We start from the raw sequence: 19608 nt of genomic DNA on the forward strand, positions 1-19608 counted from the left end.
TAAATAATAATACATTTTAACATAATATATGATTTAAATAATTCATAAAGTTACCTAAATGTCACCATCATTATTTATTTATTTCCCTCCCTTCCCCCTCTCCCCCCATGGATGTGTATAGGGAATAAAATAAAATATTATCATACCTTCATAAATTTAGTCAATGGGCTCCAAACTTTATTAAATACACCACTAAATCTCCTACATTCTGCGTTAATTCTTTCATATTTGTATGTAGTGCATACATTCACCCACCAAAAAGTGTAACTTATTCTGTCATGGTTTTTCCAATTACTCGTGATCAATTGCATGGCTATGCCCATCATGATCATAAAAAGACGGCTCTTATATTTATCTAAAGTGGGTTTCACATATAGTATCGTTCCACATATTTTAGCTTCAAATAATAATGGAACATTTGAGTCCCAGAACAAGATTTATTTGTCCCCATATTGACTTCCAAAATATAAATATAAAAGGACAAAAATATAGCAGATGATCCAAAGTCCCTATATCAATATGACAGTGCCAAGATCTATTAGACTTAGAACTATCTATTTTATTTAATCAAACTGGGGTCCAAAAAATTCTATGTAACAGAAATAACCATGTTTGTCTCATAGATGCTGACATTGTACATTTCAATATCCAAATCCAAATTCATGGCCAATGAGACACAGAAATATACTGTTTTATCTCGATGCTCCAAATATCTCTAAGACTATTTTTTGGCTTCTTATTCAAAAATCCAGAAATCAATTTGTACCACTGGGCAGCCTGATATCCTACTAGATCAGTTTGGTAGCAAAGGATCTGCAAGCTAAAATAAGTTTTTAAATTTTTCCATTTAGGGAACCCACTCTGAATAGCCTGCTTCAACTGCAACCATCTATATTGTTGAGATTTTAAAATTCCAAATGATTGTTGCAGTTGTGAAAAATCAAGCAGATTTCCATTAGATATAACATCATCTAATATCCGAATACCTGCCTGCATCCAATTCTTCCAAGCAATCCCAGAACCGCCTATTTGAATCTTGGAGTTTAACCATAAAGACTGCAATGTAGATTTCATTATGGGAACATCTGTTAATTTATCAAAAATTTAATTGTTTTCCATATGTCCAATAAAATCACATTATCCTTAGCATAACTAGGCATTCTAATAGTTAATATATGAGAAAGTCACATCAGGGACATGATTTTCCACTCAAGATATAACCAATCTGGCTGATGTTCCATGAGCTCAGGGAGGATCCAATACATACCTTGACGCATAACATAGGCTTGATGATACCTATAAAAATTGAGAAAATTTACCCCATCCTCCTCAATTGGCCTTTGTAGAGATACTAAAGCAATTCTTGTTTTTTTCCCAAGCCAAACACATTTTGTCAGAATACCATTTAGCTTTTTATAGAAGGACCCTTGAAAATAAACTGGCAACATACCCATTTGGTAACAAATTACCGGCAAAATCATCATTTTGACCGTTTGAACTCTCCCCCATCAAGACAAATGTAAAGGGTTCCATTGCTCACACATTTCTGTAACCTTTAACATTAAAGATTTTTCATTTATTTTCATCGTTTCTTCCAATGTATTTTTAATCCAAATACCTAAATATTTAATATCATATTCCTTCCAAATAAAAGGAAACTCATCAAATAATCCTTTTATACAATGTACATTTAATGGAAGAACTTCTGATTTACTCCAGTTTATTTTGTAACCAGAGACATTTCCAAATCTATTAATCAGATCTAGTAGATATGGAACGGTAGTTTCAGGATCTCTCAATCGAAGCACAATATCATCTGCATAAGCAGAAACTTTATATTCCCAACCTGCATAGGGAATACCACAAATCTCCTCCGCTTGTTTAATAGCTAACAACAAAGGTTCCAAAACAATATCAAACAGCAAAGGAGATAACAGACATCCCTGTCTAACTCCCCTTTCTAAGCAAAACCGTTCTGAAAAGATATTATTAATATATAATCTAGCAGAAGGGGAGCTATACAAGGTTTGAATCATTTGTATAAATCCAGAACCAAAACCAAACCACTCCATAGCCTGATACATGAAGGACCATTCCAGTCGATCAAAAGCCTTCTCTGCGTCTATTAACCTATGATATAGTCATCTGTGGGACACTATTGCTTATTAAACCCCCATGGGCAAATTTATGTTTGTGTTATAAGTATGAGAAAATGAATGCTGACATGTTGGGGCATAATAATTTATTCAGATTAGTTTGGGGTCCATTAAGGACTTTTGTTACTTTGGTATAGTTGTCTTTTACCTTTAATTTCATTTAGATTTATACACATATCCAGGGAAGGGTGGGGGTTATCTCCTTTGTTTTATTCCTTGATTGAATGTACTGGAAGGGGGGGGGATAATTCATTTTGTATTATTACTGATGGATTGTAAGTGCTGATTCTGATTATTAATGTATGTATAATTTTATGCACTTTGTATTAGCCTTGAAAATTTAATAAAGATTAAAAAAAAAAAAATTAAAAGTAGGGGGTATTACAAACATGATTAAAATATTAAACAAACCATACACAAGACCAAACTAGATACAAAAGGGAAACAGGTGGGAAAAAAGTGATGGGGAAGGAAAAAACAAAAGGGCATGCGGAGAAATTTGCATTATGCTCCAGGAATAGATTGTGTACGCACCCATAAAGCTCTACCTTCACTAAGCTATATTGTCGCTTTTACTTAAGTACTTTGACCAAGTACTTTGAACAACACTGATGGCCTCTATTACAAAGCCGTGCAGCAACAGCCCCCGAAGTCTTATAAATCTCTATGGGCTTCGGGGCCATTAGCGCAGCACAGCCGCTAGCGCGGCTTTGTAAATGAGGCCGTGAGTATGCACTGTTATGCACTACTTATACATGTAAACTATTAAAATAATACATATATGCACATGTGTGTTCAAATATTCAAGAAAATGCCCTCATTTCACATTCCGTAAATATGTGTACATCTTACATAACATGCATTTCTACAAGTAGGTATACACATGGGCAAAATCTGGGTGGGACTCACATTTGCATCTTTACAAAGAAACTTGCATAACTTAAACGAGCTTTCTGGTTGATATATGTGCTCACACCTAAGTTAAAGGCATGTACTGTATTTCCACAATTATGCTAATATCTTATAAAGGAAAATAGACACCTAAAATACCAGCAAATACATGTATATATGTACACATAGGAGTGTAAATGCCTCTGCATTATTCTATAAAATGGTGCCTAAATGCAATGGTGTGTAGTTTGAAGGTGGGCATACAGAGTATAGGTAGAGTGCACAAACCACGTTGTTATAAATGGTTGCACCCAAATTATACATACATGTTTCCATCTGCATCCTATAAAGTACAATAGGCACCTAATTTCTTTTATTGAATAACCTCCAGGTCGGTGTCTTCTTGGTGGCAAAAATTAGGCATCTATTTATAGAATTGCCCTCTAAGCTCATAAATTAGACATTTTCCATGTGGTTGCAAATGATAGCCTATCCCTACTAATTACAGCATCTTGCAGCCTTTTGGCAAAGTCTTATGTTTGAAACACTGTATTTTTATTTTCATTAGGTCATTTTATGTTCATTCTGAAAAACAGCACTAGTATTTCACAAGTTGCTGAATTACGAAGTCCTAGGTTCAGCCAAACAGGATCAAGATGCACAATGTCTTTCTGGTAAGAACTAAATTTTAATCTTCATGTATGAAACATTTGATGTAATTTTTATTGGACTAAAATTAAATGTAATGGAAAAGATGTAAAGTTTTATTTTGCATAGGGTCTCTATGTGGGAAATGTGTTATACAGGGCCTTAGGCCCCTCCCACTGCATCCCAAGATGCATTGGGAGAGGGAGGGCCCATCATTCTGAGCACATGGCCCTATAGGCAGTAGAGTGTGGGCTTCCCTCCTGCATATTTTGTCAGCGGAAGGTACAGGGGATGTTGGGGGAGATGTCGGAAGGTATGGGGTGTTGGGGGGGTCTGAAGATGTTGGGTGATGTCAGGAGGATCCGGGGATATTGGAGGATGTCGGGGGAGGGGTATAGAGATTAGTGGGTGTGAGGAAGGGAAAGACAAATTTTTTTTCTTCCTATCGATTCAGCCGATCCTGGCAGGGGAATCCATGATCAGCTGAGCCGGCAGAACTGCACCAAAACCAGCTCAGTTGATGGGGATTCCCCTGCCGTGATCAGCTGAAGGGAATCCTACAATTTTTTTCCCCTCTTTGGGTGGTGGAAGGCAGTCATGACCATTGGGGGAATAAGGGGAGAGGGGTCATGCCTTAAACCCTCCAGTGGTCATCTTGTCCAGAAAGTTGGTTTTGATTATGGGCACTTGGACGTCCTGGCTGTTAGGATATATCACTGCAGTAAGTATTGCATAAGAACGAGCTTTTCCTATTGAATCCAGTAGACTTGTGGCAGGCACATTGTTTAATTTTATTTTTTAAAGAATGATGTGGGCCATGTGGTTAGAGCAACAGCCTCAGCACCCTGAGGTTGTGGGTTCGTATCCTACACTGCTCCTTGTGACTCTGGGCAAGTCACTCACTCCTCCATAGCCCAAGGTATGTTAGACAGATTGTGAGCCCCCTGGGACAGATTGGGAAAAATGCTTGCGTACCTGATTACAAACTGCTTACAGAACTGATAGGTAGTATATAAAGATCTAAAATAAAAAAATATATACCACTCAGTATACAAGGTTTAAGAGCAGTTTACAATTTAACTACTAGCTTACAATTAAGATTCATAATAAGTATAACATCAAAACAACCCTATAAAAACAGTCTTATAATAAACTATAAAACAGTCTTATAAAACTATATACTGTATCTTCTCTCTCAGTGAAATGAATGACTATATACTTAGTGGGGGTCCTTCTTCCCCTAATTAAGATATTCCTAACATGGAAGTAATTCCTATATCTTGTGACAATGAATATCATGCATAATAAGATAATAGGGCTTATAATAGATTGTACTATTCACAGTGAGGCTGAATGAAAAAGTAATTTTATAATGCATTCAAGGCTTTAGAGACATTTTTTTATTTTTAAACATTGGATGATAATATTACTATTTACTGAAGGTAAAAATTAACTTTCTGTTGTACAGTTTTCCAATCCTCTACTTGGGTAAATAGATCCTGTTTTGCCTAGTCTTGTTTCCTATCTTCCGCAGGTATTATAACCATGGACTATCTGTTGGGGCAGCAGATATGCATTTGCTTGTTGAAGGTCTGAGTGTTCCTACTGTTCTCTGGAGGATATACTATAATCAGGGAAATCAGTGGTTGAAGGCGTTCATCCAGCTTGGTCGTATTGCACACCCTTTTCAGTTGTCTCTGAATAAAATCAGTCTTGGCTTTTATGAGGGTGTGTCAGCCATTGATGATATTTTGTTTGAGAACTGCTCCCTTCCACCCTCAGCAGCAAGCTGTGATGGCCCAGATCAGTTCTGGTGCCGCAGTACCAAAGCTTGCATTAACAGCTTGCTGGTTTGTGATCTTGTGGATGACTGTGGAGATGGATCCGATGAAGAGAACTGCCGTAAGTACTTGTGTTTCCCATCTTCTCATTTAAATATTATTATTTAGAAATGAATAATTAAAATATTAGAGTTCTCTGTGTTGGCATTTCTAACAACTCCTGCTTCTTCCAAAGATGGAGTAGCAGTTTTCAGAATGAGTCTCAAAGAGAGGATAATGTCCAGGATGTCAAAAATCCTGCAGTTGGGATTTCTTAGCAGTGGGAGAGTGTGGGCTATTTTTTCCTCGTAGTCTCTTTTGGCCCCTCTTATCACCTTATGGTACCTGCTTTGATGTTGTTTGTGCTTTTTCCAGTTTTCGTCCATTTTTGACCTTTTCCATTCCTTAAACGAAGTCTTCTTGTCTCTGATCTCTTCCTTCACCGCTAAAGTTCCTTGTTCTCTTTCCTCATGGATACCTTGTTGATATGCAGTATATATAGATTTTGCGCCTTGGTGACTGTGTCCTTATAAAGGGACCATGCTTGCTCTAGCGTTTTTCCAGTGCTTATCCTCTTCTTAATCTTCTTCCCCACCATGAGTCTCATCCCTTCGTAATTCCCTTTTTGGAAGTTCAGTGCCTTGGCCTTATTGTGATCGCTGCTTCCCAGTGTCCCTTCTACTTCTACACCTTGCGCCGGTCCTCATAGTCCATTTAGAATTAAGTCCAGAATTGCATTTCCTCTCGTATTTTCCTTGACAAGTTGTTCCAGGAAGCAATCGCATCCAGCATCCAGGAACTTGGTCTCCTTACCACAGCCGGAGGTGCCTAGGTTCCAGTCTATCCCTGGATAATTGAAGTCGCCCATGATAACTGCGTTGCCTCCCTTGCAGTTGCGTTTAATCTCGTCCATCATTTCTGCATCAGTTTCTTCGGACTGCCCTGGAGGTCGGTAGTAGATGCCGATCTTCGTTTCCATTCCATTTGTTCCCAGAATTTTGGCCCATAGAGATTCTACCTTATTTTTCATTTCCAGTGTGTTCTCTCCAGTAGACTCAATTACCTCTTTGATGTATAGGGCAATACCCCCACCTTTTTGACCCACTCTGTCTCTGCGGAATAGCTTGTATCTCGGTAGCACAGTGTCCCTGCTCTCCTGCTGCTGTGCTTTTTTTTTGGGGGGGGGGGTTCTTTATGCATATTTTCTGCGCATGTGCCCATTGGTATCACCAGTGATGGGACATGCAAATTTAGCCTCAAAGACACCAGAGAAAGCAGCATGTGGGAAGCAGATAAGGCAGCAACATATACAGTTACACATTCAATGGAGGCATCTCTTCATGCCATCAGAAAACAAAGAAGGAATATATTCGTGAAATAGCCGACTGCCACAGACAAAAAAAACAAGCATACTGTATATTGGATCCAAATAACAAACACTGTATGCACCCTATTCTCACACAGGAAGATAGGCAATAAGATTTGCAACCCTTACTAAAAATGGCAAGAGAATCCACTCATAGTAGGCTTTATTGATCATAGACCACTGGCTGATAAAAGGCCAACTAGTAGTTTCTGACCGTTGTGGGGGTCTGGCTTTTAGCACCACTACTACTACTATTATTTCTAGAGGCGCTACCAGATATACATAGCACTGTACAGAGGCCCAAAGGAGACAGTCCCTGTTGAGTGAACTTAAAATCTAAACATTCAAGACAGATAAACAAGATGCCAGGTTAGGGGATTACAATTAGAAGGGATTGTTAAATTGCTGCTAGGGTGGTGAGCAGAAGGCAGAGGGAAGTAGAGTTATGAGTTGAAGGTTGTCTCAAAAAGGTGGATTTTTAGCCTACTTTTGAGTAAGGGAAGGGGCATGGCGGACAGACTCGTAGTTTATTCCAGACATACGGGGCAGTGAACTGAAAGGAACAAAGTCTGGAATTGGAAGTGGAGGAGAGGGCTACAGATAAAAGCAATTTATCCGAGGAACAGAGTTCTCGGGGAGGTGTATAAGGAGAGAGAAGAGAGGAGAGATACTGAGGGGCTGTAGAACAAACACTCGGTACTTGGGCCCATCTTATTTAATATTTTCATCAATGACCTAGAAGAAGAAACATCCAGTGAGATCATCAAGCTTGCAGACGACACAAAGCTATGCCGGGCAATCAGATCGCAGAAGGATAGCAAGGAACTCCAGAGTGACTTGTGTCAGTTAGAGAAATGGGCGGAGAAATGGCAGATGAAGTTTAATGTGGAAAAGTGCAAAGTAATGCATTTAGGCAAAAAGAACAAGGAACACGAGTATAGAATGTCAGGTGCAATTCTGGGTAAGAGCGAACAAGAAAAGGACCTGGGTGTACTGATAGATAGGACCCTGAAACCGTCGGCACAATGTGCGGCAGCGGCAAAGAAAGCAAATAGAATGTTAGGCATGATAAAGAAAGGAATCATGAGTAGATCGGAGAAACTTATAATGCCGTTTTATAGGGCAATGGTCAGACCACACTTGGAATACTGTGTCCAACATTGGTCTCCCAACCTAAAGAACTGCTGGAGAGGGTGCAGAGACGAGCAACGAAGCTAATAAAAAGTATGGAGAACTTGGAATACGAGGAACGACTTAAGAGACTGGGAGTGTTCTCCCTTGAGAAAAGGAGACTGCGACGGGATATGATCGAGACTTTCAAAATACTGAAAAGAATCGACAAAATAGAGCAGGAAAAAAAATTATTTACAATGTCCAATGTGACACGGACAAAAGGACATAGACTGAAGCTAAGGGGGAACAAGTCCAGGACAAATATCAGGAAGTTCTGCTTCACGCAATGAGTGGTGGACACCTGGAATGCTCTCCCAGAGGAGGTTATTGCGGAATCCACCGTTCTAGAATTTAAAAGCAAACTAGATGCACATCTCTTTATGAGAGGCAAAGAGGGATACGGGTGACTAAAATTACACCAGGTGTACACCTGGCTGGGCCTCTGTGTGTGCGAATCGCCGGACTTGATGGACCGAAGGTCTGATCCGGAGATGGCAGTTCTTATAGGAGTTTGAACTGTATGCGAAGGTGGATAGGGAGCCAGTGAAGTGATTTGAGGATAGGGGTGAGGTGACTGTAGTGAGGTTGGCAGAAGATAAGTCGTGCAGCAGAGTTTTGTACAGATTTCAGGGGGGGGAGGAGGGGGAGAGGCAGTGTAGCAGGAGACCTGTTAAAAATAAAATTTAGTAGTCTAAGTGTGAGGTTATGAGGGTGTGGACATAATGTTTACTTAGACTTCCCTTATCCCATTCTAAAAATAAAATACTGAAATTGAAGACAAAAAAAATATAAAGAGGAGAGTTCACTTCAGAATGCAAGACAAGAAAGAAGAGCGGTGATGATGAAGAGGAGGAGTAATTCATAATTCAGGAGACCACCTGCTATGGAAATATGAAAATTTATTCTGGTTCTGAATAAGAGAATGGTATTTACAGAAGCCACATATGGATCATGTTTTGGCACAAAGGGCCTGGTTCTATAATTAGCATCTAGAAAAATGGTGCCTACTGCATGTCATCAAATTTAGGTGCCATTTGTAGAATCACACCTACAGCGCCAAAATTAAGTTAGGCACCAGTTTATTAGGTTTAAAAGTGGCCTCAGTGCATGGGAAGCTCTCATGCTAATAATGTAGGCCACTTTTTAGCACAGTTTAGCGAAAGGGCCCTTAACTTTTATCGGGGATAAAATTAATTTGTGAAATGAACCTAAATTCATTTAAATATTTCATGCTTGTACATAAGATTACCAGATTTTCCAAACGGAAAATCTGGACCCCCTAGACCTACCCCCATGCCTACCCAATTCTACCCATCCCTGCCCCGTTATGCTCCAGTCCTGTCCCCAATCCTGTCCCCCTTCCTCCCGCTGCCGATTTGTTGGAAGCTTTTCAAAAACCGGACAAAATGTCGGGTTTTGAAAAGCTGTACAGACTCCTATGTCTGGGGAAATCCGTTCATCTGGTAACCATACCTGTACACATTCCTAATGCTCAGTATTATTCAGTTAATTGGTGATGTCTGACCTACCATGCAGCCTATGCTCCAGCTTTGAATAACTTTGTAATTACCAGTTTTTCTGAATCGCTTTTTGTCATAGCTTCTTTTCTACTCTTAAATTATGTGAATCTATCTCTGTCCTCAGCTTAGACAGACAGATATTTAAACATATTGTTAGCTTTTAAGGGATCTAGTATTGCCTTGTTGACTTATTTTTCACATGTCTTGTAATCGCAGCACTGGAACTACAGTTAAGCTTTGAAAATGGCCTAGGCAACTGGAAACAAGATGTTGAAGATGATTTTGACTGGACAATAATCCAGGGGCCTACTTCAACCCTCAACACAGGACCTATGAAGGACCATACTTTGGGAACAGTGATGGGCCACTATCTCTACATAGAGTCTTCAGAGCCGCAAGTGTTCCAAAACCAGGCTGTTTTGATCAGTCCTATATTGGCTGCAACTACTACATATGGCGACAGAAATTGTATTTTCCGGCTACACTACCACATGTTTGGAAAACACATTTATTCTCTGGCAATCTACAAACGAATTTTAAGCAATACCAAAGGATTTCTACTGTGGCAAACATTTGGAAATAAAGGGAACAGATGGATACGAAAAACGCTCCAAATTTCCAGTTCTTACCCTTTTCAGGTAAGATTGTTTAGTTTCTGAAAATACTGCAGTATCTTTTTTTATGGTGCTGTTACAGTAGGTGTTTGCAGTGCTGTACTGTTACATAAAAGTAGGGTTACCAGATTTTACTTTAGTAAAATCCAGACCCCCCTAGACCTGCTCCCAGGCCAGCCCAGTTCCACCCATCTCTGCCCCATTACACCCCAGTGCCAGTCCCAATCCCACCCTAACCCCGCCCCAGCTCCTCCCCCCCACTGTCATCGGGCAGGAGGGCATCCACGCTTGCACAGATGTGATGCAATGATGTCATGCGCACATGCGCGTGACGTTGTCACGTGGCATCCGCACAAGCGTGGATGCCCTCCTGCCCGACGCGATTTCTAGGAAGCTTTTCAAAACCCGTACAAAGTGCTGGGTTTTGAAAAGCCGTCCGGATCCCCGGACATGTCCTCGAAAGGAGGACATGTCCAGTGAAATCCGGACGTCTGGTAACCCTAAATAAAAGTAGCAAGCTTATAATCTGGTTGAGAGTCACAGACAAATAATTTTGAGTGCTTGCTTAAATATTATGATAAACCTGTCTAATGGGAGAGGATTAGAAGGATCAGGCATGTGCTTTAAAATCAGTTTCAAAGAGGTGGGTCTTTAAGCGCAGTCAAAGATGGAGCAAGGCACACTAGCTCAGGAAATCTGTTCTGGCCACACAGTCCCATAGAGACAAAATGGTAGAAATGATAAATGCATAGTGTAATATGGTTTCAACCCAAAAAATGGCCAATTAACTTAAGATCAGACACTAGCTACTGTACTGTATCCTCTGAAGTGCAATGACAATATGTGAGCTTTGTGGTGACAAGTTCCTGTTCTAGCTTAAATGGTAAGTACATTAAAAATGATTTTTTTTTTAAGTTTTGCAGAAGCAGCATTGTTTTTGTAAAATGCAATCCTAGCACAGCCAGGAGAACAAACTTAATATCCCCATGTTTTATGCATTTTTAAAAAAAAACAATGCAAAAGCATGTATCCAGACAGTGCCGCTAATGTCTCATAAACTTCCTTGCTTCTGTCTGGGTGGTACTAGGGCAGAGCGATGGCCAAGTGTGGGCATTCCTCCTGACTACAGTTAGATTGCAATATTCAGCTGCTGTCCAGATAGCTATTCACCTAAAGTTACAAAAGCAAAGCGTGTCCTAACTTAAACCACATAGGCATGTGAATAGTGGCTGGATATCACTGCTAGCTATATAGCATTTGTATTCAGTGTTGCTGCTTCTGTGGATAATAACGCTGAATAAATATGGACAGCTCAAATGCTGTACTTGGCATTTTAAAGAAATGCTGATTGTGATATTTGAGAATTGACCTATTATCCTTCAGACAACAGAGTGGCCGCAGAGGAATGGATAAAGGCGAAACATTAATCTTCAGAAAAGTAGACTTGGGGAAGGGGCTGAGGAGTGTAGTGTAGTTGATTTTCTATCGGGGTGGATAAATTAATGGAGTTTTTATTAAAGAAAGGAGAGTGGAGTAGCCTAAAGCTAGAGGCGTGTAGGATGCAACATAGCATGACTTTAACAGATCAAATATCAAACATTTATTTCATGTAATAATGAATTAGATAAGGGGTGAACACTAAGGGCCAGATTCTGTATACAGTGCCTAAATTGGGAACCACCGACAAAAACGGTGCCGGATGCATATCAGTCACACTTTTAGGCACCATTTAATGAATCGCAGCTAAAGGCACCTACCAGAAAATTTAGGCATCTGCAATGTAGGCCAGGGTGTTACTGGCCTACATTGCAGACGCCTAAATTCTTTTGAGAATTGTGTCTAACGGTGCCGAAGGTCATCTCTGTCCCTGACCACTCCTACTTTGACCTTAGGCACCAACTGAAACCTCATTAGACAAACTTATGAATACTACCTTTTATAGGCATCTACCAGCACCTACATGTTTGTAAAATGAGTTTTTAATTGTTTTTAATGGCACAATCAATTACCACACCAATTAAAACTAATTAAAGCAATTAAGTTAGTCGGTGGTACAGCATCTACGGCACCATTTATAGAATCTGGCCCTAAGTACTCAATATTTAGATTTCAGTAAGATATTTGGCATTGTGGCAATTTTGTATGTGTAACTTCTCCCCCTGGATGATCCATGTTGCTGCATTAAGGGACCAAGAAAAAATAAATTAACCCTATTTCTTTTTGTACCCAACTGAGTAAAATGGGGTGTGAATTTATACATCAGGAGGGTGAAAATTTCAAACAGGGCAAGGAGGAAGGTAAATAGTGGTGTGCCATAGAGATCTGTACTTAGACTGGTAGGAATGAATCTTGAGAAACATGTATGCTTTGCGTAGCTTAATTTTGTGGTTAACCATTTTGTATTGTTAATAAGATTAGATTGTGTGTGTATATAGGAAAAATGAATAGAAAAAATGGTATTACAATTAGTACTATAATGGGGCGGAGCTTGGGCAGGGTCTGGGGCGGAGCTTGTGGCCCCCCAAACAAAAAAACATTCCTCTGCCTATGAGCCATATTTCATAGAAGAGCCAGCCAACATGAAATCATATTTAGATGTTTACATATGTACACTCTGCAAAAGAGGAAGGAGAGGTATGATGGAGTTATTCAGATATTTAACTTATTTATAAATGATCTGGAAATTGGAACTATGAGTGAGGTGATTGATACCTATTCAGAAACCTAAGTGGTATAAAACCTGGCCAAAAAGCAAACATTTTTTGGCAAATGAGTTCTAAAATAACATCTGTATAATATGCTGAAGTAGGAGTAGAAACAAGGTAACATTTAAAAATAAAAAATAATAATTTCATAGAAAGAGTGATAGATGTACAACAACTTCCCAGTATAAGTGGTAGATGCAAAAACAGAATTCAAAAAAACATGGGATAAGTACAGTGAATCCTTGGTGGAAAAGACATGGTGAAAATGGCAAACAAGAGAGGTGTTTATGGTAATGTAACAGGAAGTAAACTGGGCAAAGTATGTAAATGGATCTTACAATCATTATTAGCTATCATATTCTACTGTTGTTCAATTATTTCTACGTAAGCAAAGTAAAAGATTATTCTTTTGAAATATTTTTTATCACTATGTTGACACTACTGAAGATGAAAAATGACACAGATATATTAGTATATATGCACAGAGTTTTTTGTTGGGTTTTTTTTGGGGGGGGGTTGTTGTTTTGAAAATTACAAAAGCAAAAAGTAAAACAAAAAAAAATCTAATAAAAATATAGGCAGAGAAGATCATAGCTTTAATGTCAGAAAGGAAAAAATATCTAATTAAGGATTATCTGTACAAGCAGGTCAAGATTTTTGCATTAGACAATGTAGACAATCTTTTACTTTGCTTACTTTACTATCAGTGCGAGGATGAAAAGGGCACTTCATCTCTATCCTGGCACCAATGTACTGAGAGGAGGTGGAACTTAACGCATCACTTTGAAGATGCAAGGCTAATTGACTAGGATTGTACAAAACAATCAGTACTAGCTCTGGAAGTGAGGGGTGATCTTTCTTCCAAGATCATATAGAGATGCCATTTCTTTAATATTCTCATGATGTATCTCCAGCTAACTCCTTTACTCTTAAGTGAACCTCATTTACCTCAACACCACCACTGCACATCTCAGATAACTCTAGCCAATGTTTGGGCTTTTTTTTTTTTTTTTGCAAAAAAGGTGTCATCTTTAAGGGATGGTATGATGACCCACTCCTGCAATAGCCTCTACAAATGAACATAGGGTCTATGGCACAGTGGCATAGCAGACAGCCAATTGTGGGCAGGTCTGAGTCCAAAGCAAGTAGACATCACTTTTCCCTCCCTTCTCCCCATCCCATACAACACTCTCTCTCTCACTTCCTTCCCACCCCTCAGTCTGTGCAGCAGACTTTCACTCCCTCCCTTCTGTGTTAGCTATTGGCAGTGTATAGGAGTTGCTGCTGGTGACCTGAAGAAAAAGTGCATGAGCTGAGGGGGGGGAAGGGTGGAGAGAGAGCGAGAAAGTCTGCTGCACGGGCTAGAGGGGCTGGGAAGGGAAGGACTGAAAGAGAGAAGACTTGGTTAGCCACTGGCAGCATGTAGGACCCATTGCTGGTGGCCTGTAGATGCTAGGTGGATGGGCATGAGCCCAAATTAGGTGAGCAAGGTCCAACTAGGCCCACCCATGGCTACGTCCTTGCTATGAAAAGGCAGTCTTGCAAATATCTATAAACATACCTTTTATAGGGTAAAGAGAACAAACTAATCTGCTATAAATTCCTATGCAGAAACTATATATATGCAAAATACCACACCTTGGTGACATAGGCAAAATATGGATTGAGCCTACCTACAGAAATAGAAATGTGCAGATAATAACTGAACTAGAAATCCTAAGAAGGTGGTCTGCAAAATGCATTTTCTCCTGTATTACACATAATAAAGAAGTATCAGAGATGGTGCACATTCAGATTCCCAAAGTTGGTATATTCAAATCACTAACCCAAAGCTATTTTTTTAACCTTTATTGAATGTTCAGCTTATCCTCTGTATCCCATGTCTCCCACACTTTGCAGGGGCTGAGCTATTATGTGCTGGCTGCAACATGTGGGGATTGACTGAAGGCCCTGCTTCTTTCATGGGAAGGCTCTCTCTGTGTATGCATTTGGGGTTTGCAGAGCCTGAGCTTGTTCATTACCATATGGGGACCATAAGTCAATTTAAGCAGGTGACGGAAAAGAAATAATAATAATAATAATTTTATTTTTATATACCGCCATACCAAAAAGGTTCGAAGCGGTTCACAAGAAAAGTTAAAAGTGTAAATAAAATAGCATGAAGATAAAAACAGGCAGATAAAATTAGAATACATCAATTAAAAGCATAGATAATTTAAAACGGAATGATTAAGATACCAACCTATCAAATAGGTGTGTCTTTAACAGTTTTCTAAAATCGAAATAGGAAGTTGTCTCTAGCATAATTTTTCCAAGCCACGTATTCAATTTGGCAGCCTGAAGTGAAAAAGTTCTCTCAAAGAACTTCTTATAATGACAAGATTTTATAGAGGGATAATTAAACAGGTGTATCCTATGTGTATTCTTGTTGGAGTGACTCAAAGAGAAGTGCGGGGCAAGATAGCCTGGTAACATACCGAAAACTGCTTTATAGCAAATGCAAGAGAACTTAAAACAGGACTGTGGACTCTACCGGCAAACAGTGAAGTTTTTGATAAAAGGGAGTAATGTGTTCCCATTTTTTGTAATCCAAAAATGAGGCGAACGGCCATATTCTGGACCACTCTCAATTTAAGTATTTTCTTGTAAGCCCCTAAGTATACAATATAACAGTAATCCAGAATGACTGCACCAGCAGACGAAAAGAAGCTTTGTCAAAAAATTTCTTGATGGTGCGGAGCTTCCAGAGTTCTGAGATACATTTCTTAAACAGTAAGGGGCAGCAGGGGGGTTTTGCGGGTTGGCGGGTGGGGGGAGTTTTTGGGTGGGCCGATCAGGGGTTAGGGGGGTGGTTGTGGGGGGATTGCTTTGGGGCAGGATGGCTTGGGATCCTTCCTGCCCGGATCTTAGTGAGGGTGGGGGATAGGGTGGTCGCCTGGGCAGGAGGGGTTGGGCTTCCTCCTGGTCCGATTGTAATCGGCATTGGGGGGGGTGAGGATCGGCGGGGCCAGGAGGGCTTGGGCTCTCTCCAGGCCCGATGTTGTCGGGGGGGTCACAGGTCTCCAGGGCAGGAAGCCTTGGGCTTCCTCCTGCCCCGATGTTGGGGGGGAGGGGGAGGGGGAGGGGGAGGATTTTGTAACCGGTGTTGTTTTTGACAGACACCGGTTACAGAATCCAGCTTTTAGGCAAAGGACTAGCTCCTCCTTTGCCTAAAAGCTCTAGTATTGGGCATTTGGGACTTAGGCTGTTTTTGGTTGATTATATGTTGTTAGTGTAGACGTAGTGGTGGTCTGGGCATTTAAACAGCAGGCCATTATAAAAAAAAACCTCCTTTTGGACTTTTTTGATAATTGACATTTTCCCTGCTTCTACTTTCAACGTTTAAGGCCTTAGGCTAAAAGGGGACTTAGACGTTTTTTTTTATTATTATGCCCCTCCACATCAGTATGTTTTTTTCAAAGTAAGATGTTTATTCAGAGTTACTCCCAATATTTTTATGGATTGTTCAATACTATATTCCAGCCCACTCACGAAGAGCCCTTATTACAAATCCTGATTTTAAATAACAAATATAAAGGTAGTGCAAAACAACAATTTAATTCTAAGTGTTCAAATCCATCCCTCCACAGAGATATTCTAAATCTGAAAAAAAAATAAAAATTAAATAAACAGCCTTTTCAGTGCCAAATTATTTCAGAAAAATAGAATATTTTTCAGCTCGGTAACAGCAACTGTCAACAGAAGAAAACCAACAATCGATGACAATGCTGCCATCTGCTAGTGCAGACCTGCCAGTCTGAGGCCACTGCAGTTTTAAGCCATACTCATAGGCAACTTTGCACAAGAGGTTTTATAGTATTTACATATGGTTAATGCACTGCTAGTGCACTGCATGGTATACAGTAGGGATGGGCTGTCATTTGCAGTCAAAACAGAAATGCCAGTAACATATCCCATGCCATTGCATGTTAAGAAAAGAAAATGAACAACTACAAAAAAAATACATGCTTTTGGGGTTTTTTTTTTCCCAATCACAGATAATAGTGTGCACTTTGAAAAGAGTCTGAACTACTTGCAAAGAGGGTGCACTCATTTCCCGAACAAATGGCCAGATTAAAAAAAAATAAAAATGAACATTCCCATACAAAATGGCATTTTTTTGTCTGTCCATCCCTAATATATATATATATATATATATATATATATATATATATATATAGGAACACATCAGTTTGGGATAAACATAAAGGCATCCTGTATGGAAGGAGTGGAACAAAACAAGCTCAGTGGTGATTAGATGGCAACACTAGTAATTGAGAAGCACAGCCAGTGGTGGGGTAGATTTCATGACTGAATAGATAGGTAAATGCCAGAAAGACCTCTATGGATTGTGCCCTGAAAATAGCATGGGTGTCCCATATTACCTATTTTCACTATTCCTACTCCCCTGCACAACTTTTCCAGTCATTATATGATTACCAACTAGTCTTTCGCCATCCTAGAATTGCCCAACTTGAATCCACTAGAAGTTGTACCTTTTTCTTCCTTGCTCCAGCAACCTGGAACAACTTAACTTTCTCTCTTTACAATGAGCTATCTTTTGAAAAATTCAAGGCAGATCCTAAAACCTGGCTTTTGTCATCAGACTTACACCGACTACAACTTATGTTACCATTCACCAACCCCAGCTGTAGCAATCCACCCTAAATCACCCCTTTACTTTTTCCCTCTTCCCTGCCTTAACTTCCCTCTTTCTGAGCAGCAACTCAATTTGCCTCCTACCTCTCTTCTCCTCCCCCAGGCCCTCCTTTTCCTTTATCCGGTAACTTATTTATTGCTTTACGTTTCTTTTACTTTCCCCAACCTCCTTGGCACGATTGACATCTCCATTATTTTCACTGGCATTCTTTTCCTCCTTTAGTTTTAAAAATTGTGCACCGTTATGTTCTGCACTTTAGTAGTACGATATCTTAATTAAACTGTAAACTATAATTAAACCGTAAGTATGCACATGTAGTATCACATTATACCTTATGGGCCCGATTCTATATGTGGTGGGGCATAATCGAAAGAAACGTCTAAGTCCGTTTTCGTCTAAGTCACAAGTTGTCCAAAGTCAGACACAGCTTAGGACACATTTTCTAAAAATACGCCTCAAATTTTTTTTTTCCAAAAATCATCTAACTATACGTCCAGCCGTCTGATTGTCCAAGCTGCTAAATCATCCATCTTTATACCATATTTTCGTCCAAATATTCATCCAAGTCAAAAACGCCTAGAATAAGCCCTGTTGGACATGGGAGGGGTCAGCAAAATGATGGACTGGACACCCAGACATGACACCTGAATAGTGGGGTACCTTACAGGGCACTGCTGTGAACTTCACAAAAAGGGTGCCCCATAAACATCTCACTACAGCTCCCTTATAGGTCATGGGCAGCCCCCCAAAACGTACTATACCCACCTGCCTACAACCCCAATAGCCTTTATGGCTGCAGGAGCCATTTATATGGCAGTACAAAAGAATATTATAATGCCTCTGTATTGCTCCATGGTGCAACCTCACCTGGAGTACTGCTTTCAAAAAAAGATATAGCAGAATTAGAAAAGGTTCAAAGAACAACCAAGATGATAAAGGGGATGGAACTCCTCTCATATGAGGAAAGGCTAACGAGATTAGGGCTGTTCAGCGTGGAAAAGAGACAGCTGAGTGGAAATATGATTGAAGTCTACAAAATCCTGAGTAGTGTGGAACAGGTATAATTGAATCAATTTTTTACTTCATCAAAAATTACAAAGACTAGGGAAGACTCAAAGTTACAGGGAAATACTTTTAAAACCAATAGGAAGAAATATTTTTGTCACTTACAGCTGCCACGCGGCAACAGCCCCGAAGCCCTTTACATCTCTATGGGCTTTGGGGCCGTTATTGCGCGGCAGCCGTTAGCGTGGTTTAGTAGAAGAGGGGGTTAGAGAATAGTTAAGTTTTGGAATGCGTTACCAGAGAATGTGGTTTTAAAAAAAGTTTGGACAAGTTCCTGGAAGAAAAGTCCATAGTCTGCTATTGAAACAGACATGGGCATCAATTGGTAACATGGAATGTTGCTACTATTTGAGATTTTACCAGGTACTTGTGATCTGGATTGCCTACGGTGGAAGCAGGATACTGGGCTAGATGGGCCACTAATCTGATCCAGTATGGCTATTCTTATGTTAGAATATTGTAAAATTATGCTTGCCCACAAGGTCTATGGCTAGTGTAACTGTAAATACGTACATTTTAGGTACCCTGATGTTAGCTTACATTTGTAAGAACATAATAAAAGCCTTACTGGGTCAAGCCAATGGTCCATCTAGCCCAGTATCCCACCTTCACGGAGGCCAATCCGAGTCACAAGTACCGGGTTTTGAAAAGCTGTCCAGACGCCCAGACATGCCCTCTAAAAAGAGGACATGTCTGGGTGAATCCAAACATCTGGTAACTATAGATAGGTGCTCACCATGTCTGCACATGGCCCCCAAGCCCTCTAATTGCTGTGAACACTGAGGAGTTCCTGGAGTTACTTTGTAAAGCCCTGACGATCCATTAGCTTCCTCGGGGCAGGACAACTGGATTTACATACAGGCTGCTTGAGCCTGTATTTACATAAGACACTTAAAGCAAGGCCAACACAAGAGCAAAAAGATCTCAAGTGCCCAGAGCCAGTAGCCAGAG

At 40.0% G+C, this 19608-nt stretch overlaps 1 protein-coding gene across 1 annotated transcript in view; it reads left to right on the plus strand.

Annotated features, from left to right (window-relative positions):
- The window catches only part of MALRD1 (MAM and LDL receptor class A domain containing 1), a gene marked incomplete at its 3' end in the record, with an annotated part of 701795 nt that overhangs the window by 181460 nt on the left and 500727 nt on the right, over nucleotides 1–19608 (plus strand). Inside the window, exons 19-21 of the mRNA XM_033932884.1 lie at nucleotides 3616–3721; nucleotides 5230–5597; nucleotides 9791–10212. Coding sequence (XP_033788775.1) covers nucleotides 3616–3721; nucleotides 5230–5597; nucleotides 9791–10212 — 896 coding nt within the window. The remainder of the gene's footprint in view (nucleotides 1–3615; nucleotides 3722–5229; nucleotides 5598–9790; nucleotides 10213–19608) is intronic.

Source organism: Geotrypetes seraphini, chromosome 2, assembly GCF_902459505.1.
Source record: "Geotrypetes seraphini chromosome 2, aGeoSer1.1, whole genome shotgun sequence".
Taxonomy (NCBI): Eukaryota; Metazoa; Chordata; class Amphibia; order Gymnophiona; family Dermophiidae; genus Geotrypetes; species Geotrypetes seraphini.